We start from the raw sequence: 26,356 nt of genomic DNA on the forward strand, positions 1-26,356 counted from the left end.
GTTGAGATCTATATCCTGTACGTTAACCAACATGTTCACCAGTTTCCTGGGCCACTTAGTTCAATATTTCTGGTCGCTTGATACAACGACAAAGCGACTAGGGCTTGCAAATGGACACCAGTTTGAGAATTTTGGAGTACTTAGATTGCAAATAATACAACAGGAAAATAAGGTCTGATGCTTAGAAGAACAAAAAGGCTATTGAAACCTAGAAAACCTATCATCTTATGTTGTTACATGGTCCTTCCTAATGCTAGTGTAAGAAGCTAATTTTAGAACTTCCTATTTTAATTTTGAAGTAATTAAGAAGGTAGTATTTATACCATACAAAAGGCTACTTTGAAAATCAATTTGGCTCATGAAAAATATATTGAAGCACTTTACATTGTTGAAAGTATTACATGCATGTAAATGTGAAACGCAATTTTTTTCTGGGGAAGTAAGTTTTCTATCAATTCTGCAATTTTCTGTTTCATGTAGATGCTGCAATATGTAACTTCATAAAAGTACTTTGATCATAAAATGGATCATAAATAATCTATATCTGGTATACGAAGGACAAAAAGAGATGATGCTGAACTGGGACTTTCTTAGCATGAGGAAAATAACCTGAGTACATGAAAGTTTGAAGCTTCAATTGTGTGACAATTACAAAATTACAGTTGTAAAGCAAAATAGTGAAAATACCTTCCAAAAGTTTAAACTCGTCTTATAATATAAAGCCTCCATCTTTCTTTCTGATGATAGATTATTTTGTCTGATACCCTAACTTATTTCCCTCACCCCAGACCAGCTTAGTTTGGCCTCCACTTTCATTCCTCCCAAAAGTGAGTTTCTGTCATTAACCAAATTCCAATCAATAATAGGACTGAAGCAAAGTTGTACAGATGTCAACTAATTCTTGGAAATAGTTGTTAGTATTTTTGTAACTGGTAATGTTCTCCTAAAATAAAGATGCCCAGGCTATAAAATAACGTTTGCCATGCATGTAAATAATTGTTTGGTTCTTGGAGTTTAAATTTTATACAACAAGTTGTAGATGACTTTTAAGCTTTTAGATTGGAGGTAATACAATCAAAGACTTGTCAAAAGATCTCACATCATACAATGCCACACCTGCTGAGCAAGACCAAACAAAAAGCAAAATTGAGTTTTAGATCTTTCTTTTATTTCTCTTTAACTCTAAAGTACGGATTCGTCAAACACATTCATGTCCGACACGGATACGCTCAGATTCGCAAAAGATATGTATCCGTAGAGTATCCAAAAAAATAATAATAAATAAATAAATATCAAGACACGTGTCGGATTCATTTCCAATAAAATATAGGATAATATATATTCGTTTTCAATAAAATAGGATAAGATATATTCATTTTTAATAAAATACCAACTTATTTAAATGCCACAAAAACTCATACCAACATATTATCATACCGTATTGACCCTCCAGTAGCCTTTCCACCATACCGACTGTCCGATCCATAACATCGTTATCAATGATGAGATGAAATTAATACTATTTGTGTTTCTAGGGCTAGACAATAAGCAATTTTATGAATTATTTTACTATATTTTCTAACTTTGGTACTTGGGATGTTGGAGGACAATGATTTTCAATTTGCATTATATTTTTTACTTTGAATATTTTAATTTACACTTATAATTTTATTATATTTTATGTGTTTTTTCTTATTTTAGAAAAAATATGTGTCGATGTATTAGATACATATTGTATCCGACACACGTATCCGTGCTTCTTAGCTCTTTAGACCATAAAGGAGTTAAATAGATAGATATCCAATTTGATTAAAGTTATTTGGCTAATCTATGTTTTCACTTTAACCCAAAGATAGAGTGTAAACAACTAAACATACCTTCTTTGATATTTTATCATTCGGAGTAAGAGAAGCATGATATCTTCCTTTCTTGACTGAGTCTGAATATGGTGGTGCAGATTTCTTCAGCTTTTTATGTTCTGGAATATTTCCAGGTGTTGATCTACTAGGTTGGTACTTAAAGAAATCAAATACAGAAGGACTTCTTCTCTTCTCACATGATAGTGATCTTTGACGCATTATACCCTTTTCTTTTATCCTTTTTAAAAATTTAGTTGTAAAAGGTGAATTTTTTAATGGACTAGCTGACCGGAGGGCATGTGAGAGTGGAGTTTCGCTCAAATGTGACATTTCTTCTTGGAAGGGTATTCCTTGTAAGTTCCTCATAGATGCTTGATTTAAACCCTCTTCAAATATGTTTTCACCATACTTGAAATCAAGAGGAAATGCATCTTTTCCAAAGTCTGGTTTGGGATAGTTGTCATCTTTCAGTCCTGTATCTTTTAAAGAGCTCCATATTTTCGACGAGTTGGCTTCTTGGTGTCTGCTATTATCAAATGACAATCTCCTTGCAATTTTATTACTTCTTAAATGATCTTTCTCTGTCTCATTCACCAAACTTGGGAAGTACATGGAGTCAGAAATGGAGAACCTTTTATCTAGTAGGGGACTATCAGTGAAGTCAACCACTTTACCTACAATGTCCTCATGCAACTTCTCATAATTACCGTGGCTATGCCAATTCAAATTTTTGGTCATTGTAGCAGTGTCCATCATACCATTCTGAGTCAACCCTTTATTTTTCAATGATAAACAGGGTTGTTCCAGGTAATCTGATATTTGAGGAGCTTTGCAGTTCCACTGATCATGTAAGGATTGAGAAACTATGCAAGGGTTGCTCATTGTAGTCGCACTGGCACTTCGATTTTGACCTGAGAAATCACTCATGGGAAAATTAGTCTTGGTTAAGTCACTGGAATTCCGAGCATCATTTGACACACCAAGATCACAAGGTTTTGGCAAGGTAGAGGAATCAAGGAGTGTCTCGAAGTCCAACAATTCATCAAAATATGATTCATCTCTCTGATAACCACTAAAAGGATATTTTCTTTTTCTTTCATTGTCAACTTGATATGAATGGCACTTATCTGAGTCTGGACCAGAAGATACTGAAGAGCAGTCTGTCAGTATAGATTTTGAGTCCTCCCGCTCCCCATATTTGCAGAAAATACTGAATAGAGAAATACTTTCTTCTGGAACATGATACTTTTCTAAAATATGCATTCTTTGTTCATGTGACAACTCGAGAAATTTATTAAGTGTTATCCCCAAAGATAGTATGGAGTGTGCCGTTAAAGGATTTATACCTGGAAATTTCGTAAGAAATGACTCAGCAAGAGTTACTGATTCAGGCATTTTGGGATACAGACCCCTTGTCAAATTGGTAGCACTCTTAATGCAGCTTACTATAACTTCATTTGTCAACTCGGGTGAGTAAGAAAGGAAGACCTGCAAATCAATTCCCAGGCTTGACGCTGCTGCATAAAGTCCGTCTGAGGATTCCATTACAGTTGAAATAAAGTTAAACTCTCCTTCAAACACCTGTAAGGGTAAGAGTAGATATTAAAACCAGTTCAATACATGAGTGATCAGGCTCAAGTAACAACCACTACAAAGAGTCTCATATTTTAATTTGTCATGTTTACTTCCATTATGATGCTTCTTTTCTATCATATACAACATAATCAGATTCAGAAAACTGATTTTATCTGTACCTTTGTACTAAATTAAGATCTTATGATCACTATGATTAAAATCCCTTAATTCCCCTTTCCTAAGGGGTGAATATTATAGTGTTTAATCAGTTCAACATTAATCTTGGGAGGGGTCTAAAGGAAGGTTCAAAAATGGAAAAGCTGAAGCTGAGCTCCGAGATTGACATTCTTCCCCAAAATGCTTCTCAAATAGAACATAAAGAAACCACCAGGAAAACATCAAACACCTTCATTTTTTCTCAAACACTACTTGATAACGTCATATATAGAAACAGTTGAAAAAGTAAATCATATTGCTGGTGTAGTTAATATAAATTAGAAAGTACCAGAAAACAGCCACGAAAGTAAAAACTAAGCAATGACAGAACATCTGTTGCAATATTCTCAATGCATGAAGGCAAGCTTGAAGATGTTTCAGTCATTGGAGTTGCTTTCTTCCCAAGGTTTCTACTATCATACCATACCAAGCAAATTGCAGAACTTAATATGATATCCACAGGTAAATCTAAATCACGTTCTACAACTTGAATTCCTCCTTTCTCCATTGCAAGAATTACTTGGTAAGAGCTTCTTCTAAACACTATCATTTCCTTATCAACATTTTGAGTATTCACGATGACAACTGTTCCAGGCTCCATGCTGTGATGACCATCATCAGCTTTCGCTGCAGGAATTAGTGGCACAAAACTGTCTGCTTCAGGTGCAACATTTGAAGATTTTATATCATAGCTTTGCTCCACTGGACAAAAGTTCACCAGCCTCTCCAACTTCTGGTTCAGCAAACTTCCCTTAGCATTGAAAATAAACTGAGACTCACTTTCCTAAGAACCAAACGAATTTAGTGAGGTTAATAATATGCATGCACATTGATTGGCAAGCGAAGTATAGGGCAATAATTCAGAGCAAGAATCAACTGATGCAGCTAATTCAGTGCTTCCAATTAAAAAAGGTGGCAGGTGAAAGCATTTGATTATCAGATCAGTTCACAAATTTGGCAACTTTGTTCTAAACCATAATTACAAATTTGATGTAACCATTCATCTTTGAGTGTAGAATAACTTTCAAATTTGTTCACAAACAAGACTTGGAAGAATTTCAAAACTGCTTTTATAAAATTTCAGAATTTATTTGCAATATCATGATTCATGAGTTTGTATGATATAGATTCTTTAGACATTAAGCTATGCATAATTGCTTACAAGCTTACCAATAACAATTCAGTGTTTGGGGGCATTTCAACACCATCACAGAGTGCTTTGAGAGTAGCATGGTCATCCAAGTCAACAGTGTGCAATTGTTGGGATTGTGGACCAGCCTTCAATTCAGTGGATCTAACCTTTAGAACACTGACATTAGCATTTGTTGACTTTACTGCAAAAGTACAATCCCCCCTAACAGTACGTTTTGGAACACTAACATTATTATTGGTGGACTGTGCTACAAAATTGCAATCCCCTTTAACAGGCGCCTTTTCAGGGTTTAAAAGGTAATCAAGGTTACTGATTTCTGACATGGACTTATATAACAAGGAAGCCTTGTCAGCATTTATTTCAGGTAATTGTTCTTGACTTCCTTGTTTAGAAGATCCACGTTCCAATGTTTTGGCTGAAGCAAATTCCACAGGTTGTATGTCAGGCAGAGACATGCACTGAGAAAGCAACTTCTGCAACTCTTCACTTTGTTTAATGTCACATTCACCTATAGTGTCATCAGAGAAAATGAGATCAAATACCAACATTCCATAATCAAAAGACTTTCCTCTGAAATCTGAGGTGTTCATATCTATCTTAGCCAATATGTTCTGAAAGAAGTTAGAAATTTTTATATTGCATTTATCTTCCTCCAAGAGATCCCAGTTTAAGTAAATTCCATCAGAAGTAGATAGGGGACGGGTCTTCAACTTTGAAAATAGCTCCTCAATGACATCATGCATAGTTATTGTCATTTTGTAATCAGAGATAACAGGTACTGGCAAAGATTTGAAAGTGTCATCTATTAATGCTATCTCATTACTAACAATCAATTCCTCAAAATTCTTGAAGTTAAACTCTTTCTTAAACATCCAATCACCAGTTTCCAGATCATCCAATGCTTTTGTTTCATAGAAGCTTTCAAAAGTTTGAATTATGTTTTCCTCAAGGAACACAAATTCATCAAAGTTAGCTAGATTCAGTAACAAAGCACTATCAACCTGCAATGTCCCTTGCAGAGCAGTAGTCCAATCAACATGTTCAATTTCCAATAAATTTATAAAATTGCTTTCAGAAAAAACATCTGATAACACCAGGCTCTCCTTTGATAAGCAGTCATTTGAGAAAAACTTCATCATGTTATAGTTCATAGAACCCAAAATTTCCTTGCCCTCGGTTATGGATTGATATTGTTCATCAAAATTTTCAGGTCTGGTGTTTTCAAAATATCTACGAACAATTTCTACCACAGATAGGCAAGTAGGAATTCCCAAACTTTCCTCATCCAGTTCCAATGTAAGAAATTTGTTTTGGACAGAAGAGTGTGGTAGATGTTGAACAGAAATATTATCTTCAACAGAGTATGCATTTTCCCCCTTCAGGTACTCTGAAATAACATCTTCTAGGAAACATACTGATTCCAGAGCCTCATAAGGGTACTGCATTGATGGATTAGGCTCGGGCTTGGGCATTTCCTGCTAGGAAAACAAAGGAATTAATTGTCTATGAATTTTGAAGATGAACACATGAAGGAAGAAAATTAAAATCTTTGTTCGTGTCCTATTGTTATATATGATGCATAAGATATAATTCCCAAGGATTAAAAAACTGAATACATTTCGCTCTTTAAGTTGAAAGTTCAATAAATAACATAACCCAGCGTCCACCATAAATAATATATGATCCAAATATATAAAAAATCACAAAACACTTCAAAATAGTCACCTTTTGTTGGACGAATTGAACTTCTCCAGTAGTGGAATTGAGGAAAATGAGGGATGTGAACTAATTTTTGAAATTATTTGATTAAAAAATAATTAAAATTTTGTATCTTTAAAAATTTAGTTTTATTACCCGTCATTACTCAACCCTCAAGTACTGTAGAGAACCTAAAGTAGTGTTGGACACATTTGTATCTACTTTTAATCACTTGTAACTATATATTACAATATTTTACTTTTTTTCTTAACTTTAATATCATTATACACGAAAAATATTGCAAGATAAATGTTAGCATTTAATTATGCTTATAATCTATGAATCACGAATACTAATACGTGTGTCGGGTAGATACGTATCCGATACGTCGACACGTATTTTTTCCAAAATACAGGATACGATACGTTCAGGGATACGCACATAAAATAATAAAAACACATAAAATATGATAAAATTATAAGTGTAAATCAAAATATCCAAAGTAAAAAATATAATGGAAATTTAAAATCGTTGCCCTCCATAACAAATCTAACTTATCATATTTTAATGAAAACGATTCTATCCTAAAATCATTGTCTTCCATAACAAATATATATTATCATATTTTAATGAAAAACATATCTATCTTATTCTATTTTATTGGAAACGAATCTATCTTATCATGTTTTATTGGGAAAAAATCTATCTTATCCTGTTTTACTGGAAACAAATCTATATATCATATATTTTACTGAAAACGAATTAATATTTCCTATATTTTATTGAAAATGAATCGGATACGTGTCTTAATATTTATTTATTTTATTTTATTTTTTTAATTTTTGGATACTCTATGGATACGTATCCTTCGTGAATCCGAGCGTATCCGTGTCGGATACGTGTCGGACACCGACACGTGAGGGTATTTGACGAATCTGACCTTCATAGCTTATAATCACTCATGCTAACTTTTAAAACTTTATTTATCTCGTTTTTAAATGATAATAATACCAAGTGATTATATAAGTGTCAATTTAATGTTCTCACCATCATATTCTCAACCTCTGGGGTTTGACACAGCATTTGCATCCTCTCCATCTCCGTGAAGCAAGCATTTTCCTTTAAAATACGATACAAAATAAATTATTACCGTAACTATTGAATGACAATGCTAACAAAAAAAAAAGCATCTCACCAATAGTGCATCAAGCTCAGGAATTTCAAACTGAACCGTTCCATACGAAATTTCGTTCTGATCACTAAAACCAACCGTTTTACTTTCCTGTGAACAATTATAGTAAGATCTTAGCAAAACTAAATAAAAATCCTTTAAAGTAAGATTTGAGCATAAATGTGTATCTATATTTGAATAATACAACGGATTAAGAAATTCGTGCATGCATTTCAGCTAATCAATATCAATCATTTATATAACTTATTTGCTCACTTTAGCCACAAATTCACTTTAGAGATACTTTTTCAATAATAACAATAAATACGAGAAGTGCGTAAACTGAAACTCAATTCACCAAGTTATCTGGTTTAGAAAACGGAGCGGTGGCTGTGGCGGCATCGGTATCGGGAAATTGGAGGTGGATTTTGTGAGGAATTACGGCGGAGAGGAATGTGGAGAGGGCGGTGTCGATGGGGAAGGTGTCGATGTGATTGGAGACGTAGATGGAGGAATCGAAGTTGAGGAGGTCATTTACGGCGGAGGACGGCGATGGGAGGCGAGGGACTGGGAGGTGGAGGAATGGTTGGGATGGAGGGAGAGTGAAGTAATCGTTGTTCAGAAATCGAGTTCGCATTTTCTGTGGTAAGAGATAACGGACTTGGAAAATTGAATTTCGCGCTTTAAAATTGTTATTTATAGTACATGTGGTTCGGACTTTGGAGCAGTGCTTGAACAGAACTTAGAGATATTTGCTCCGACTTGACCCAATATTGGCTCCTAAGCCCGTTACTACTTTCTCCTTTGCTCAATTTCCCTGTATTTTTGTCTTCCTTTATCCACCTCCTTTTTTTTCTCCCTTTCAAAAGTTGTAAATTTATTATTATTTGAAATGTCGTGAAATCAGAATCCGACATCAAATTGGAAGATGTATTATATTAGTTTAACCAATTTAAATGATTAAATTGTCCAATTAGACTGAATAATGTTATATATAATTAATAATTATCTATAATATAAAATTATATATAAATATAAAATTTTATATAACTAATAATTACGTGAAGTAAGATATCTCCATCATTTTTTAGACAAAAATAAAATAAAATGTTAGAGTAGTATTTCACTTTTTCTTAAAAAAATTATGTGAACCATTCGGTTTACTTTTCGTATTATTCCGGTTTAACTAGATTTAACACGATCGAACTAGAATTACCACGATTTTAAGTGGTCTAACCCCTCATTCAGTTAAGATAACAAATCAGAATCATTTTCAAGTTTAGTTAGCGCCTAGACGGTTAGACTGCCGATCCAATCGATTCTCATAACACTAATTACTTGTGTTGTCCAACTTGGATTAGACCTCAACTTGATTTGAGCACCAAACAAAAATGATTTTGATTAACAAGTTACATTTAGAGCATCTCCATCAACAAATATCAACTTCATTCTTATTTTGATCTCACACATTATTTTATAATTTATTATAACTCTCCATGAAATAAGAACAACATCTACCTTTTTTCCCTACAATGTCAAACATTATCCATATTTATATTTGGGACTCACAACCTACCTTATTATTAACTAAATATCTATATTTTTTGTTATCTCTCCTTGTTATTGTTTAAGAACATAATCTATTAATTAACTATATATGGAAAAAAAATCCCAACAAATTTCTCTTGGACACGTGTCACAACCATATTCAATTTTCTACATCCAAACATGTACGGCTCCAACATTTACATGTTATCATACAGTATCATTCCCATACACATCTTGTGCAATTAATTTTCCTTATCATGCACACTCAAGTATGGTATCATATATCCCTTCATTTTTAGATCATGTACACACAGTCTCATACACACATCATGTTACTTTCTCTCTCATGCATTGATATTCATTATTGCCCAATACATTAAATCAAATACAAAATAAATTTTCATTATTATATTTTGTTAATTTCTATTTTTTCCATTTACTTGCTTCCACATTCCTTCTATATAAATTCAAATAATAGTCACATTACATTAAATTGTTGTTGAATTATTTTTGAAGTTCATTTCTTTCTCTCCAAAAACACGTTTGTATTCTTCTCTACTTATTTTTTATCTCATTTTATTACTAAGCACATAACCCTCTCTTTATTCTTTCCATTCCTTAATTTCATCACTTTTCTTCTTTTCTTCTCTTCAACCAATTATCTTTAAAGTGCATTTTTATTGATTTTTTTGTTTATTTTATACATCTATTCTTATTTTGTGATACTTTTTCTCATTCAATATTAGTCATCACAGTTCATATTATTTTAATTTTAATTTTTTGTTATTATAATTAAAAAAAATCAATTTTGAATTTGAAAAAAACCTTTCATTTTTATAACTTTTAGATATTTATTTTTTATAAAAAGTACTCATACATTATCACCATTTGTTTTCTACAACTTTTTAAATATCTATTTTAAAAAAATAACATAATAATATTACGTTTTGGTTTCCCTATTTTCATTAGAAAATTCAAATTCGAAATTGTCATGTATTTTCCTTGTGTATTTGAACATGTTTCGATCATGCGAATACGTATGCATGTATAACATATATATTTTTAAGAATGTGAATGTACGAGTAATATGTGTGTTTATAACTATGCTAATGCACATGTAATACTTGTGTTCTTAACAATTTGAATGTACGGGTAACATGTATGTTTTTAACCATGCGAATGCACGAATATTATGTGTGTTCTTAATAATACGAATGTACGGGTAACATGCATGTTTTTAACCATAAAAGTGCAAAAGTAATGTGTATTCTTAACCATGTGGATATACAAGTAATATATGTGTTTTTAACCATATGATAAAAAATTATGTTCCCGTGCAAATTCACAAGTAACTTGATAGTTCATAAAATAAGAATGAGAATATTAGTGAAAAACAGAGGAAAAATGTTCTTATTATATTAAGAGAAATCTTAAAAACAATCAATATAATTACTCTTTTATCAATATAAAAGACCTTCACAACTTAAATTATTAGAATTTCATAAACCTTATTGAATCATGTGAAACTCAAAATTTTACTTTTTTTTATAATCAACTACCATTCTTAGCTATCATCACTACCACCTTATGTATCATGGTTGCAATTAACCATAAAAGCTTCGAGAAATGAAAGTGTGGACAAAATTTTAATAATCAATAGCAGTAGAACCAAGCAGAAACTTGTATTTATTGTATGATGGTTGGTGATAGTATCACAACAATAATGATGATAATGTGATAATGGTGATTTAGAGGTCAAAGTGACTTTGGCATAGTAATGATTGTGGTGACAACATTATAAGGATAGTGATAATATGTGTTGTATTATTATGCTAATATTCTCTCTCAAAGCTTTTAATTAATTCTTTATTAGTTATGAAATTAATATTTGTATGGTGAATATTACAATTGAGAATATATTAACTTAGTTATATTACAATTCATGAAAGTAGTCCTTAAACACAATTATTTATTTCAATAATTAAAATTATTACATGTATCATATTTAACTAATTTTAATAAAAAATACTTATAAAAACTAAAATATAGAACATATGACTAGAAAAACTTATGAACATATTTAACTAATCCTAAATGTAAACTTATGAACATATTTAACTAATCCTAAATGTGTGTGTGTGAGACCTAAATGCCTAATCCTAATTTAAGCATTTGGAGTCTGACCGTGAAAGTAAAACCAAGCTAGCCAATGTGCCTTGTCACACAATTCATTTAGGCATTTCATCAAACAGTTGTGTCAATTGCAACCATATTAAATTTAGGCATTTGGAGTCTGACCGTGAAAGTAAAACCAAGCTAGCCAATGTGCCTTGTCACACAATTCATTTAGGCATTCCATCAAACAATTGTGTCAATTGCAACCATATTACTTCTAACCTAGCAACCCTGGAATCACGTGATCTTGTTGCTTTTGAATTGTTATTTTAGAGTGATTTTGTTTGTTATTCAGTTAGTTAAGGGTTAGTTTTAGAAGAGTGATTTTTCTCTTCTTTGTTTTGTTATATAAATGATGTAATCAAGTGTTTGCAAATCATCAATGAAATTAATTCATTCATTTTTTAGTTTGCTCTTCTGATTCATTCTTATCTTGCATTTTGATTTGTTCATCTCTATAATTTTTGCACCATATGTATTGCCAATTTCCAATATGGTATCAGAGCATCAATTGATGCTCTGCTGTGCATATACATATCTTGTTCCTTATTACTTCTATCTTTTCTTTACTGCTCTTCCTCATCTGATTCAAAAATGGCCAACACAGTAGTTGTCACAAATCCTCTCATTGATCCATTTATCCCAAATTACATGCATCCCAACGAGAGTCCAGGATGTAGCTTGGTAAAAGAACACCTAACATGAGGAAATTATCACTCCTGGTCTAGGGATATGTTGATGGCTCTCAAGACAAAGAACAAACTGTAATTTCTTGATGGAAGCTTGTCCAGACTGAATCTTGAGGATCAAGATTTTAAAGCCTGGGATAGATGTGACACCTTAGTGATGTCTTGGATTAATTACTCAATAGAAAGATCCAATTCCCAAAGTGTGCTCTGACTTGAGACTGTCTATGATATATGGAATGACGTAAAAGAAATGTATTACCAAGGTGATATATTTCACATCTGTAATTTACAAGAACAATTGTACATTGTAAGACAAGGAAATCAATCCATAGATAAGTATTACACCCAATTGAAGGGCCTTTGGCAGGAAATAGATAATTTCAAGCCTCTTACCTTATGTTCTTGCAAAAGCAATCATATAGAGAGGAAGATTATGTAATCAGATTTCTGAAAGGTCTTAATGAGCAATATTCTGGTGTAAGATCCCAAATAATGCTTATGGATCCTCTTCCTAACATAAACAAGGTTTTTTCCTTGCTTATGCAGCAAGAAAGACAGATAGCACCCCTTCTTGATGAAACAAAGATATTCACAAACACAATTGATAATCCTGCTACAAGAGGCAGATATAGAGGAAGAGGTTTTAGAGGAAGAAATTGTCAAACAGGACTAAGCAGAACTTCTGGTTCTAATGGTACAAGAGGAAGAGGAACAACCATAAAAATCTACACTTTCTACAATAAAGTGGGACACACTGTGGATATTAAGGGTGGCAATACGGGCCAGCCCGACCTGGCCCGCCTTTAGCCCGTCAGAATATGGGCTGGCGCGACCCGACCCTTATTGTTAAAAGGGCTCAAAATGCCAGCCCGATCCATATTTGGCAGGGTTGGCAAGCCGGGTGGGCTGGCCCGTTTTTTTTTTCTTTTCAAAACATACATTAAAGCTTTTAGACAAAAATAAATAATTCAAACAATTCATAAATGTCTTTTAAAATAAAAAATCACAAACAAAAGACACAATCTCATAATAACATATTGCATTAGTACAAAACTTGTAAATTCTAAACAATAAACCACCATAGTCTTGAACTTTTAGACTCCTAGTTCACAATAGAGCTTATAACTCTAAGTTTTAAAAAGTATATAAGAATCAAAACTATTATATTATAAATCAGTCACAATAAAATATATATATTACTCAATTTAATTTGAATTCGACTACATTAAAAATATAAATTGAAACGCAATCGAATTCAATTAATTTTCCAAAAGGAATAAAAATCACTAGTTCTGTTTGAGCTTCCAATTTTTCATTTCAATTAATTAAATGCTTAAATTTGATTCAAACACCCCTAATTGTCAGTGAATCTCCACCTTTATCTGATAACAAATACAATAATTGGATAAAAGTGAAGATAATAGATAAGTACATAATGAGATATTAAATGATCATTTTACAAAGAGAAAGAAGAATTATACGTTTAAGCATCCAAAATAAGTTAAAATTGTAAAAGTTTAATCTTAATTGCAATGAGCAACATGATAGACAAATGAATTTAATCTTAATGTTGGCCTGCCGGGCCAGCCCGACTCATCCCTCCATGGCTCGTCTAAAAAACGGGCTTCCAAAACGGGTTGAATACGCCTTTTGGGCTAAAAACCCCAGCCTGACCCGCTAAAAACACCTATCCGAATGGGCTGGCCCGTCGGGCCAAACCCATTTTGCCATCCCTAGTGGATATATGCTATAAAAAGCATGGATTCCCACCTCATTACAAGTTTGGCAACAATGTGAATAACATAACTATTTCTGGTGAAAATGACATGAATAATGTACCCACTGAAGAAAAAATGTCATTGGCTTCACATCTGATCAACACAAAGCCATATTAGTTATGCTGAAAGAACCTTCAAGCCACACAAATAGCCAAATCAACACTGTGTCATTGGCTGAACCAGGTAAGCAAAGGTTATCAGGTAATGTTCTCAACCTACATAAGAGTATGAGAGTTCAAGATTGGATCATTGATACAAGAGCAACAGATCACATCTGCCACTCCTTATCAAGATACCAATCATTCAAGAAGATTGATCCTATTATCATTAAAATGCCTTATGGAACTGAAATCACTGCTACCATATCTGGAACTGTAATGTTCTCCAATGATCTCTACTTAACAAATGTGTTTTACATTCCTAAGTTTTCCTTCAATCTTATATCTGTTTCTAAGCTTACCAAGAGCCTCAATTTTTCTATGATTTTTTATAAAAACAATTGCAAAATACAGGAGGAAATCACATTGAAGATGATTGGTGCAGTTAAAGAAAAATGAGGACTATATACCCTTAACTGTGACACCTTATCATCTATGCCTAATCATTTTGTAAACACTATGAACAATATAAGTAAATATATGTGGCATAAGAGACTTGGACACCCATCTAGAGAAAAAATTTATGTTCTTAATAAGCAATTTCCATTCATACATTATGATACTTAAATTGAACCATGTGATGCATGTCATTTTGCTAAACAAAAGAAACTTAGCTTCCATAACAGCACTAGTATATCTAAATATATTTTTGATATTATTCATGTTGATATATCGGGACCTGTTTCTATCTCTTCCACATTATAATGTAGATACTTCTTAACTATAGTATATGATAAATCTAGGCATACTTGGCTATTCTTTATGGAAAAAAAAATCTGAAACAACCATTCTTATGAAATCTTTTGTTGCTCTTATAGAAAATCAATTTGGAATTGTGAAAAAATGTGTAAGGTCTGATAATGGTTTGGAATTCAAGAATGAATGATTTCTATTGTTTAAAGGGCATCACACATTAGACTAGCTATGTTGAAACTCCACAGCAAAATGGTGTTGTGGAGAGAAAATATCAGCACATCCTTGGTGTAGCAAGAGCCCTGATGTTTCAATCTTCTATGCCTAAATGCTTTTGGAACTACGCCACTGCCCATGCTGTGTTTTTGATAAACAGACAGCCTTCCAATGTCTTGCAGAACAAGTCTCCATACCAGGTTCTATTCAATCATGACCCTAATCTCCTTAATTTGAGAATTTTTGGATGTTTATGTTATGCATCTACACTTGTGAACAACAGAAGAAAATTAGACCATAGGGCTAGGAAGTGTAGTTTCTTAGGATTCAAACAAGGGATAAAAGGATATGTTCTCTATGACTTAGAGACAAAGGAAACCTTCATTTCCAGAAATGTCATCTTTTATGAAGGAGTTTTCCCTTTCTCTAAACAAGAGGAACATGATAATGATAATGATGAAACCCTTCCTACTGATTCCTTTAATCAAGGTGATCACTACCTTGATCATCAAATCCATGACAACACCCGTAATACACATACACATCAACTTAACTTTGACATCCAAACCAATGATGAATCATATCAAACCATTGTGAGAAATCCTAGAGAAGAACAGAGTGAGACTACTAGAACCTCTAATAGGAAAAGGAGACCTCCTAGATATCTAGAGGATTATCACTGTACCCTGATGAATTCTCTTGTCCATGATACTCCTGCTCAGACAAAATATCTTTTATCCTCTGTTCTGTCCTATAGGAATTTGTCTGATTCATACAGAATTTGTATCTTTAATATCTCATCCATTACCGAACCCAATGGCTACAATGAAGCCATACAACATCAACATTAGGTTGATGCCATAGGAGAAGAATTACATGCCTTGAACAAAAATAAAACTTGGATTATAACATACCTACCCAAAGACAAGAAAGCCATAGGATGTAAATGGATTTTTAAGGTCAAACACAACCCAGATGGGACCATCAATAGGTATAAGGCCAGATTGGTGGCAAAAGGATACACTCAAACAACAAGGATTGACTATCTTGACACTTTCAGCCCTATTGTTAAAATGACTACCATAAGAGTCATCCTAGCCTTAGCTTCTATTATGGAATGGCACCTTCATCAACTTGATGTTAACACCGTCTTCATTCATGGTGACTAGCTTGAGCAAGTCTACATGAGAATACCTCAAGGTCTTGATGTAGTTGACAAATATAAAGTCTACAAACTCCAAAAATCCTTGTATGGATTAAAACAAGCTAGTAGACAGTGGAATGTAAAATTAAGTGTTGTTCTAGTTCAAAATGGCTACACTCAATCTAGGGCAGATCATTCCCTATTTGTCAAAAATTCTCACCATTCATTCACTGTTATTCTTGTTTATGTTGATGACTTTGTTTTAGCAGGGAATGAGTTAAGGGAAATTCAGTTTGTTACGCATCTTCTTAATGAGAAATTCAGCATTAAAGACATTGGAAACTTGAAATACTTCCTTGGGATGGAAGTTGCCAGAACAAAAGAAGGCATTAGCCTCTACTAGAGAAAGTATACCCTTGATCTTCTACAGGGTACATGGTTACTTGCAGCCAAACCTGCTACAACACCAACGGACAGTGCTATAAAGTTACATGAAAATTCTGGTCCAATTCATCCCAATCCCACTGCCTATAGAAGATTATTAGGCATACTTCTCTAACTCACTCACACTAGACCTGAAATTTCTTATAATGTGAGCCACCTTAGCCAATTCCTATCTAAACCCACCATATAGCACTACAATGCAGGGTTAAGAATCCTTAGATACCTCAAAACTGCACCTAGAAAGTGATTGTTCTTTTCCAGCAAAACCAACATTAGCCTCAAAGGTTTTAGTGACTCTGATTGGGGGGCTTGCATTGACACAAGAAGATCTATTACAAGCTATTGTTTCTTTAATGGTGAATCTCTTATATCATGGAAAAGTAAAAGGTAGAGGACTGTTTCAAGGTCCTCTGTAGAGGCTGAGTATAGATCCCTTACACTTGCAGGATGTGAGGCTCAATGGTTGATATACCTTTTTAATGCTTTGTTTATCTTACATACTAACCATATTACTTTGTATTGTGACAATCATTCAGCTCTTTATATTGCTGTCAATCTTGTGTTTCATGAAAGGACAAAACACATTGAAATGGATTGTCATTTCATTAGAGAGAAAGTTACAAATGTTGTAGTTCATTTAATGCATATTTCCACTAAATTTCAAACTGTAGATATTTTTACTAAGGCCCTTGCTCCTGCCAAATTATGTCATCTCTCATCCAAGCTTGGACTTTGTGATATACATAGTCCAGCTTGTGGGGGGATGTCAAAATATGAAGATCATAACAAGCCAAGTAAAGGCCAAGGCAGTTACATCAAGATATATCAAGTTGAACAAGGCAGGTGCATCAAATATGACCCTGGCCAAGGAAGCATCAAGCCTGGACCTGGCCGAGAAGATCGTATCCCTAGCCCTGACCGAGAAGAACATTGCACGAGTCATGACCAAGACAATTTGGAGTCTGACCATGAAAGTAAAACCAAGTTGGCCAATGTGCCTTGTCACATAGTTCATTTGGGAATTTCATCAAACAATTGTGTTAGCCAGATTACTTTTAACCCAAGCAACCCTGGAATCATGTGATCTTGTTGCTTTTGAATTGTTATTTTTAGAGTGATTTTTTTTGTTATTCAGTTAGTTAAGTTAGTTAAGGGTTAGTTCTAGAATAGTGAATTTTCTCTTCTTTGTTTTGTTATATAAATGATGTAATCCAGTGTTGAATAATGCAAATCATCAATGAAATTAATTAATTCATTTTTTAGTTTGCTCTTTCTGATTCATTCTTATCTTGCATTTTGATATGTTCCTCTCTATCATTTCTGCATCATATAGATTGCCAATTTCGAATAGACCTGTTGTTGAATGAGTCTGGGTCGGGATATTGAAGTATCCAAACTCGTGAATACTCAGACACACTATTCATTCCTATATATATATATATATGTATGTATAATAACATAACTGTAATATTATGTTAATCATAATTGTAATGTTATATTGTTAATCCATAATTGTAATATCATATTAATTCATAAATGTGATTGTTATGTTGTTAAAGGTTATGTTGTGATGTTACATAGTTAAGCAATGATGTTATGTTGTTAAGCAATAAGAAGTAATGTTATGTTGTTAATTTATATGTATGACATAATGTTAAGTTGATTGAAGAATTCTTACTAAATAAATTTTGCATCCTAATATTGAAGTTGTTTTTTATGTTTGTTTGAATAAAATGAGTTATGTTTAATAGTCAATATATTGTGTTCGAAACTTTAAATTATGTTTTATAATTTTTTTGTTGATCGCTTAAATAACATATACGATTGTAGGAAATAAACACATAATTGCATAAATTACTCGCAAATATTTTTTAAATATTTTTGAATTTGTGGGTACTCACGGATCCACTATTTTAAACTTTAAATTATGTTTTATAATTTTTTTATTGTCTAAATAACATATAAGATTATAGGAAACAAACACACAATTACATATATAACTCACAATTTTTTTAATATTTTTGAATTTGTGGGTACTTACGAATGCATTGATTACGCAAGGACCCGTGGGTAGGAGACCTAGCGGATATCAGCACGAGTCTGGTGTAGGTTTATGTCCAAAAATGAAGTAGTGAAGTGAGTCCGGATAATGCACTTCCCAGATCCATCCAGACTCATTATCATTCCTATAAACAAATCTCTTTCTTTTGTAAGAACACTTCATTATCATGGTAATAGTCTATATCTATATAAGAATAGAAGGACTAACATCTATATCTGTATATAAGAATAGAAGAGACTAGTATTATTAATAAAGTAGACTCTTCTATGTTTGACACTTGGATCTTTTAGGGTAAATTTGTCATTACGTAATGCTTTTTTTATATCATAATATGAAAATTGTATATCACTTATAAGGACATCGTTCTTTACATTTGCCTTTAATGTAGTTGTGATTACTTTAGTCATTTCACTTTAGTTATATTAATAAAATAAGAGCACATTAATTACATTAAAGTGATGTTACAGAGTAGGAGACCCCGTGCTCCTTTCTTCTCAATCACCTCCTTGAAAACCAAACCCCACACTACTGTTCTTCTAAAACATTTCTTCTCAATCTATTCTTCTTCATTTCCACTTTTCCATCATAGATTATAAACTATTCTTCTTTATTAATATTTTCTATTCTTCTTTTGTTTACATTTGTGTTGTTGTAAAAAACATTTCAAACCATGGATTGTAAATATCTTAAATTTTTCTAGGTTATGAGGTTTGTAAACAAATGGTCACCATTTTCGTCTAAAAATTACTTCTTTACTAGGTTAACCTTTTCTATTCTATTCATTTATAAAAAATGAGATCAAACCATGGACCACATCCTCTTTTCTATGTAAAAGCTGAATCTTTTGTAGTTACTCTTTTATCACACTTTCTTTTTGTTGGATTGCTCATTGTTCCTCGATTTAAAACATAAATTATTCTTTTGTATTCCATATTTTGTAGGTATTGTCTTTATTGGGTTGCTCATTGTTCCTTAATTTAAAAAGTAAATTATTCTTTTATATTTCACAGTTTACACATATTGTCATTCTTTGATTTTTATTACTAAAAATGGTTTCTTCTCATCTTTATAGTGAATGACATGCATGCATTTGTGTATAATACATGTAGCTCCAAAAAAAATTTAATAAAGAAATTAGGGCTTTGCAATTAGTGTGTAGCTGCTGACTTATGTGTTTCACACTGATGTCTAATGAATTTTACTATTTCTCTACTTCTTCGATTTTTACTAAAATAAATGTGAAATTTGCGCATATGTTATCATGTAGGTTCCTTCTGTTTGAGTAATGTATGTTAAACTACTTCCAATTGTTTATACTTAATTTTTTGATATATAATATATGGTCATTGATATACAGTCAAACTCCTTATAAAAAAACATGGCCTTTTACATTATGTGGTATTTTACTTCATAAATCACCTTTTTTTAAAATGTCATTACATATTTGTTACAAAAAATGTTTTATTGTAAAAAATGCTTACAATTTTGTTATAACCATGAAACCCTTTATTTGCTAACCAGGTTTCGTCCATATGACCTCTTTATATGTTTTCCTTGATATGTTACAATACCTTTACAACATATGCTGTTAGTAAATGTTGATGCATGCATTTCTAACTGGACATGATTTTCCATTATTTTGTTCAAGGCCTTTAGATTCTGTGGTGTTTTACATTATGTGGTGTCACTACATGTTGATGCATGCAATTCTAATTGAATATGATTTTACATTATTTTGAGGTTAAGTTTTTCTATCTTTAGTTTTTATATTTATCATTTTTGAACAAAATATCATTTTTTTTAGTATGAAAGTATTTTTTTTTATATATCAACATAATGTCCATATCACAACCGTTTGACATGAACATGGATTTGAATGACTCAAAACACATTTGGAAGATTGCAGTTAGAATAACTGAAATTTGGTATGTTCAAATACCTCCAACACCAGGACATATAGACATGATTTTGATGGATTCTAAGGTAGTAATATTTCAAACATTGTTTTAAGTTATTTTGGTTTTTGATATTTTTTTATCAATGTATAGGGACAAAATACAAGTGTGTGTTAGAAAGGATGAGTTTAATGGATGGAAAGAACGTTTGACCATGCACAATTTTTATGTCATGCGCAATGACCTCCAATTTAAAGCATGTGATCATCTTTACAGAATGCAGTTCACTACTGGTACGACCCTGAAATAGAGAGAATTTCCTAATATTTCCAAATTAAAATATGATTCCAAAAAATTAGTGACATCCTAGCTGGGAATAGCAGAACTGATTTATTAATAGGTAAGGTTAAAGTTTTTATGTCTTTTTATTTTGGAATCCTATTTATTTTCTATCTCATGATAATAACTCATGTTTGTTTTGGTTTTATTGAGCTAGAGATCATTGGTGCTTTTGATAAGATCATATTCTCCGAGACACATGCAAATCTGAATAAAGTTATTTTTAGTCTAAAAGATTTTAGGTAATCTTTTGTGTCTTAAATTACTATTGATATATTTATAAATTTTGATATTGTTTTATGTTTTGGGCAGTGATTATGTCATTAATTATACTCTCTGAGATTCCCTTGCAATAAAATTGTTCAACTACTACAACAATCAACTTATTGGTGCTCCTATGATCATTCTGCTAACACTTGCAAGAGTCAAGGAAGCACAAGATCAAGTTGTCATTACTAAGGTAACAATATTTCAAACATTTTTTTAAGTTATTTTGGTTTTTAATATTTTTTTTATCAATGTAGGTGGACAAAATACAAGTGTATGTTTGAAAGGATGAGTTTAATGAATGGAAATAATGTTTGGTTGAGAATACAACTGATGCACAATTTCAATATCACGCACAATGACCTCCAATTTAAGGTATGTGACCATCTTATAGAATGCAGTTCATTATTGGTATCACCCTGAAACAAAGAGAATTTCCTGATATTCGTGAATTCGAATATGATTTCAAAACTTTTATTGACATCCTTGCTGTGAACTGCAAAATTGATTTGTTAATAGGTGAGGTTAAAGTTCTTATGTCTTCTTATTTTGGAGTCTTATTTGTTGGTACAATAGAAGCGATCGTTGCATAGCGTTGGTCACAAGCAATCAAATAAAAGTATAGAATAAATAGAAGAGAAGAAACAAGAGAATTTGGTAACGAGGTTCGACCAATTGTGCCTATGTCACCGGGAGCGCTGAGTGGCTACCAAAATATCACTAGAGAATAAGGATTACAAACCCTAGCACACTCATGGGCCCAAGTTCCCATGAGGTGTTTCTATTTGGTGCACATAACAACAAGTACTTGAGTCCAATATATAACATTGATATTGTACTCTATTCTAATATTAGGCAATGTGAGACTTCATACAATAACATATTTCAAACATTCCAACAATCTCTACCTTGATTGAAATAGACGAATATATCGCTCCTTAGAAAATCTACACAAGAATCTCCACCTTAGCGAATATATGACCCCACTTTGCTCAATGCCTAATTCTCTTTAACAACTCCTTCACATAAGAGTCTACTCCCCTAAAACCTTCTGAGTATTCTTGATGATGTTACCAAGAGCCTAACTCTCCGAACTTGTAGTGTAGCTTCCCGTAACGCCATGAAATGAAACACGCCGCCTAGTCATCTATTGCTAGGAAGTCTTTCGATATGTTGGAACCTCTACACAAAAGTTCACCAACAACCGTCTTTTTCAATACTCAATCAAAATTGTGAATACCCAATTTTGTCCGGCCTCTTTATAAAATAAAATTATTCAAAGTTTCAAAACAACAAAAAATTAAAAGCCTTTTGTTATATGCCCCTAACCAATTTTATCTGGGATCGGTCATTATTCACTACCAATTAAAAACTCTTAAGTCACTGGCAATTTTTATTTTAATGTTAAAGTATATATCAATGAGAAAATTGTCCACATTTCCTTTACTTTTTTCGGTTACATTGTTATAAAAATGTATAACATGTGTATGCAATGGGACGTTACAGTTACTAACTACTAAGGAAAATAAAGGATTGTGTGATGTTGAAAGAAAACGGTAAGGAGGGAATAAGAGAGAAAAGGTCATTAAAGTCCTATTAAAATGATATAAAAAGTTGACCAACTAGAGTTAATAGAGAAGAAAGAGTAACGTGATGATAGAAAAGGGAGTGCTAGCATCAAATACAATGTACTTTGGTTTTCCCAATCTCCAAAACCCCCCATTTACTTTGAACGGTGCAAATCAATAGCCATGATGAATGAAATGAAACTCTTGTAACAGTAGCAAAAACACATAGATAATCAATAAGTGTTTGTGAAGGATATAAGATGGGAAAAGAGAATAAGCGACAACAACCATAACTTGATGCACTTAGATGGTGTCCAAGGTCTACGCATACTTTGGGAAATTCCAACAGGATAACCACGCCTCTAGAAATTACTCGTAGTCCTCTAACTCCTTCCTTGCCCTGAACGTGTTTCAACAGAGAAGAAGATGATGTTAAATGTTCAAATGTTGCAAAATAAACAAGAACTGAAATCCCTCTAAGCACCTAAAAGAAGAAAACACAAGGCCCCATGATGGAGGATGGTGAAACAAAGTCATGGACTTAGAGGAAGCCATCCATCAACTAAAGTTTTCACAACCAATGATTCTCACTAACTTACTCTATCACTTAATAACTTTGATTTCTATCATGCTCGTTGGTCACTTTGGTCGACTTCAACTTGTTAGTTCTACTTCGAAAAAATCATGGCTCAATGACGCTAGTGGATTGGTCGTAATGGTTGGTTTAGTAATGTGTGACAGTTTCATTTTTGGGATTGCCTCTTGCTCCTACCAGTTTAAAGAGAGAGGGATCCTTGGTTGCTGGAGGATTCTCTGGCCCATCGCTGAAGGTCCAGGACATGAAATTAAAAAGGCAAAGTTAATGTCAATTTCCAATGGATATGTGGCTTCATACAATCTTGTACCATGCTTCCCATGTGCATTGCTAATCCATGAATCTTCATTGGCAATTGAGGCGTTATATCACATAATCATCTAATAGAGCATTTTCTTTATCATTTCCATATTGTTGTCTTGCCCTCCACATAGACCATCCAAATCTTGCTACAAAGGTAAAACCTAAACTCTCTTGTCATTGTAATTTTCAACATGTTCATTTCCATCCATAAAAAAACTAATAAATAAAAACGTTTTCTATTCTTTTATATAGTTAAAATCTTTTTTAGTTGATAATTGTACATTGTAGTACATTATACTTTGATAAATCACACAAGCAAGTATTATAATAAATTAATAATGAAATTTTTATAGTAAGGTCATGATTCGAGTCGTCTCTAACTTCTCCGAAAATGGGAAGAAGGTCTACGACCAATACCATCTCTAAGCTATTAATTCCATATATAAATAATTCAAAATGATTTTTATCATTTAATTTCATACATAAAATAATTTCAAAACTATTTTATTACTTGATTTCATAATTACAAAATGATGCAACACCATCTTATTTCTATAATTAATAACGGAATTTTTAAAATAAGGTCATGGTTCGAGTTGTCTCTAACTTCTCTAAAAATGGGAAGAAGGTCTATGACCAACACCGTCTCTAAACTATTAATTTCATATAAAAATATAATCGAAACCTTTTTTACCTAAATGAATTATGGAATTTTTATAGTAAGATTATGGTTCGAGTTGTCTCTAACTTCTTTGAGAATAGGAAGAAGGTCTGCGACCAATATCATCTCGAAACTATTAGTTCCATTGAATTTAAACAATCATATATTATAAACATTTTCAAATCAATAACAATCAACCAAACTAACCAACTAATTTTTTAACCAGCACTATGTAGTCTTGATTTCCATATTGCACCTAAGATACGTAGGAGCAAGATAAACTCTTGTCAGACACAAAAATAAAAATAAAATATTTTGCTTAAGTAATTAAATCCTTATTAAATAAATTGTTTAAGGGTATAAAAGTCCATGTTATTAGCGAGTGTACCATTTTAATACGAGCGGACGGGATGTTAATACCTTCCCCGATCCGTAATCGACTCCTAAGCTCAGAATCTCTATTCAAAGACCATAGTATCCAAATTCGGCATAAACTAGAGTTTTCTATGTTTTAACTGCAAAAAACATAGTGGAGACTCCAAATCAGTCGGAAGAGGTAGAAATCGAGTTCGAATCTCCCTAAGTCACAGGGCCGGTCTTCCAACCGGAAATTGGGTCGCGACAAAACTAAACCTTGGAGCTTCCTTGGAGACCCTCAACCACTACCATTATTGTCTAGTCCAACAATTATAGTTCAAAAGAACTATCATAATCCACCATAAGGAGTATACCCACAACACACACCTTGCGACAATGCTAACCAATGCATGTGCCATATCCTTGCATCCAAGCCAATGCACATGTCACACCCTGCATCTCTACCCATGTCTGTGCTACAACTTGCATCAAAGCCAATGTCGATGTTACACTCTACATCAAATTTAGCCAACGTCACTGTGCTTTAATAGATATGCTAATAATTAATATCATTTCCTATGACGTTCCAGACACGGCATTAGGATATTTCACTTCTTATCTCAAATGAGATCATTCTCTCAATGTCTAGAGAAATATTGTCAACATCTGTCTCAGAGCTAAACTCAAGACATGAGTTCGTATCTCCACCTTGATCCTAATTCAATACATGAACTTCAGGGATTCTGGATCAACATATTTTTCTACCACCACAGTTCTGCCATGTTTTCTTCTCCTTCAACTCATCTAATTTATCATTGCGCAGTACCTTTGACGCATCTTATCTAGCCATCACGCTTTCACCCTCTTTAGCCATTATCTGTTGTTTGGGTTACGAGTCATCTACCAATTGGCTTTGATACCAATTGTTGGTTGAGCGGAAGCGATCGTTGCGCAACGTTGGCCACGTGCAATCAAATAAAGGGCATAGAATAAATAGATGATATGAAACAATAGAATTTGGTAACGGGGTTTGACCAATTGTGCCTACATACCCGAGAATGATGATCGTCTACCTATATATTACTGGAGATTAAGGATTACAAACTCTAGCACACATGTAACGCCGGGAAAATTTCTTCAACAGTATTGCCCAAAAATGGGTACAAAAAATTTTTGTAATGTAAAACTCTTTCATTTACATTTGATTCCTTTTCGGGACATCACGTTAAGTAACCTAAATTGCGGAAAAGACAACGATCATTACCTAATGGTAACCTAAAGCCACTTAATATATCGTGGAATAATTCTTTATTAGAAATAACTGAAAATGTTTATACAAAAACAAAGCGGAATAAATCATTGTCCAAACTGAAAATATACTCAATAGACTGATTTATTTAAAGTATCAAAATTACCCTACCCAAATATCCGCCTCAAGGGCAACTAGAAATGGAAATGACTACTAGTGACTAGCTCTGGTGTTAGCGGGTTTACTAAGACACTCGATGGGGTCCTCCTCCGTCTCAGAATAGGAGGAGAGGTCCACCACCTCAATGGAGTCCTCTATACAGACTAACTCCACGCAATCCTCCTCTTCAGCCTCCATCTTCTCTTCCAGGTCATTGGATGCACCCTACGACTTCTCGCTCCTGCATCTACCTGAAGATCGAGCATCATCCGTCGAGCAGCTCTCCTCCTGGTGGGGAATTGCACACGTCATCCTAACTCCGTCTCCTAGTAGATGGTCCCGCAACAGTGGGTCCATGAGGAATCATAAACATAATGGATGGTG

The 26,356-nt window shown here is 33.0% G+C and overlaps 1 protein-coding gene across 1 annotated transcript; it reads right to left on the reverse strand.

Moving 5' to 3' along the window:
* LOC109353605 lies at positions 638 to 8,361 on the reverse strand. Its single transcript, XM_019595937.1, has 7 exons — positions 8,031 to 8,361; positions 7,697 to 7,783; positions 7,549 to 7,620; positions 4,821 to 6,278; positions 3,940 to 4,434; positions 1,878 to 3,440; positions 638 to 835 (listed from the first exon to the last, which is right to left on the reverse strand). Exons 1-7 carry the CDS (start codon positions 8,307 to 8,309, stop codon positions 749 to 751), a joined length of 4,041 nt encoding a protein of 1,346 aa, XP_019451482.1. The 5' UTR covers positions 8,310 to 8,361; the 3' UTR covers positions 638 to 748.

The sequence above is a fragment of the Lupinus angustifolius genome, chromosome LG08 (assembly GCF_001865875.1).
Source record: "Lupinus angustifolius cultivar Tanjil chromosome LG08, LupAngTanjil_v1.0, whole genome shotgun sequence".
NCBI classification, from domain to species: Eukaryota; Viridiplantae; Streptophyta; class Magnoliopsida; order Fabales; family Fabaceae; genus Lupinus; species Lupinus angustifolius.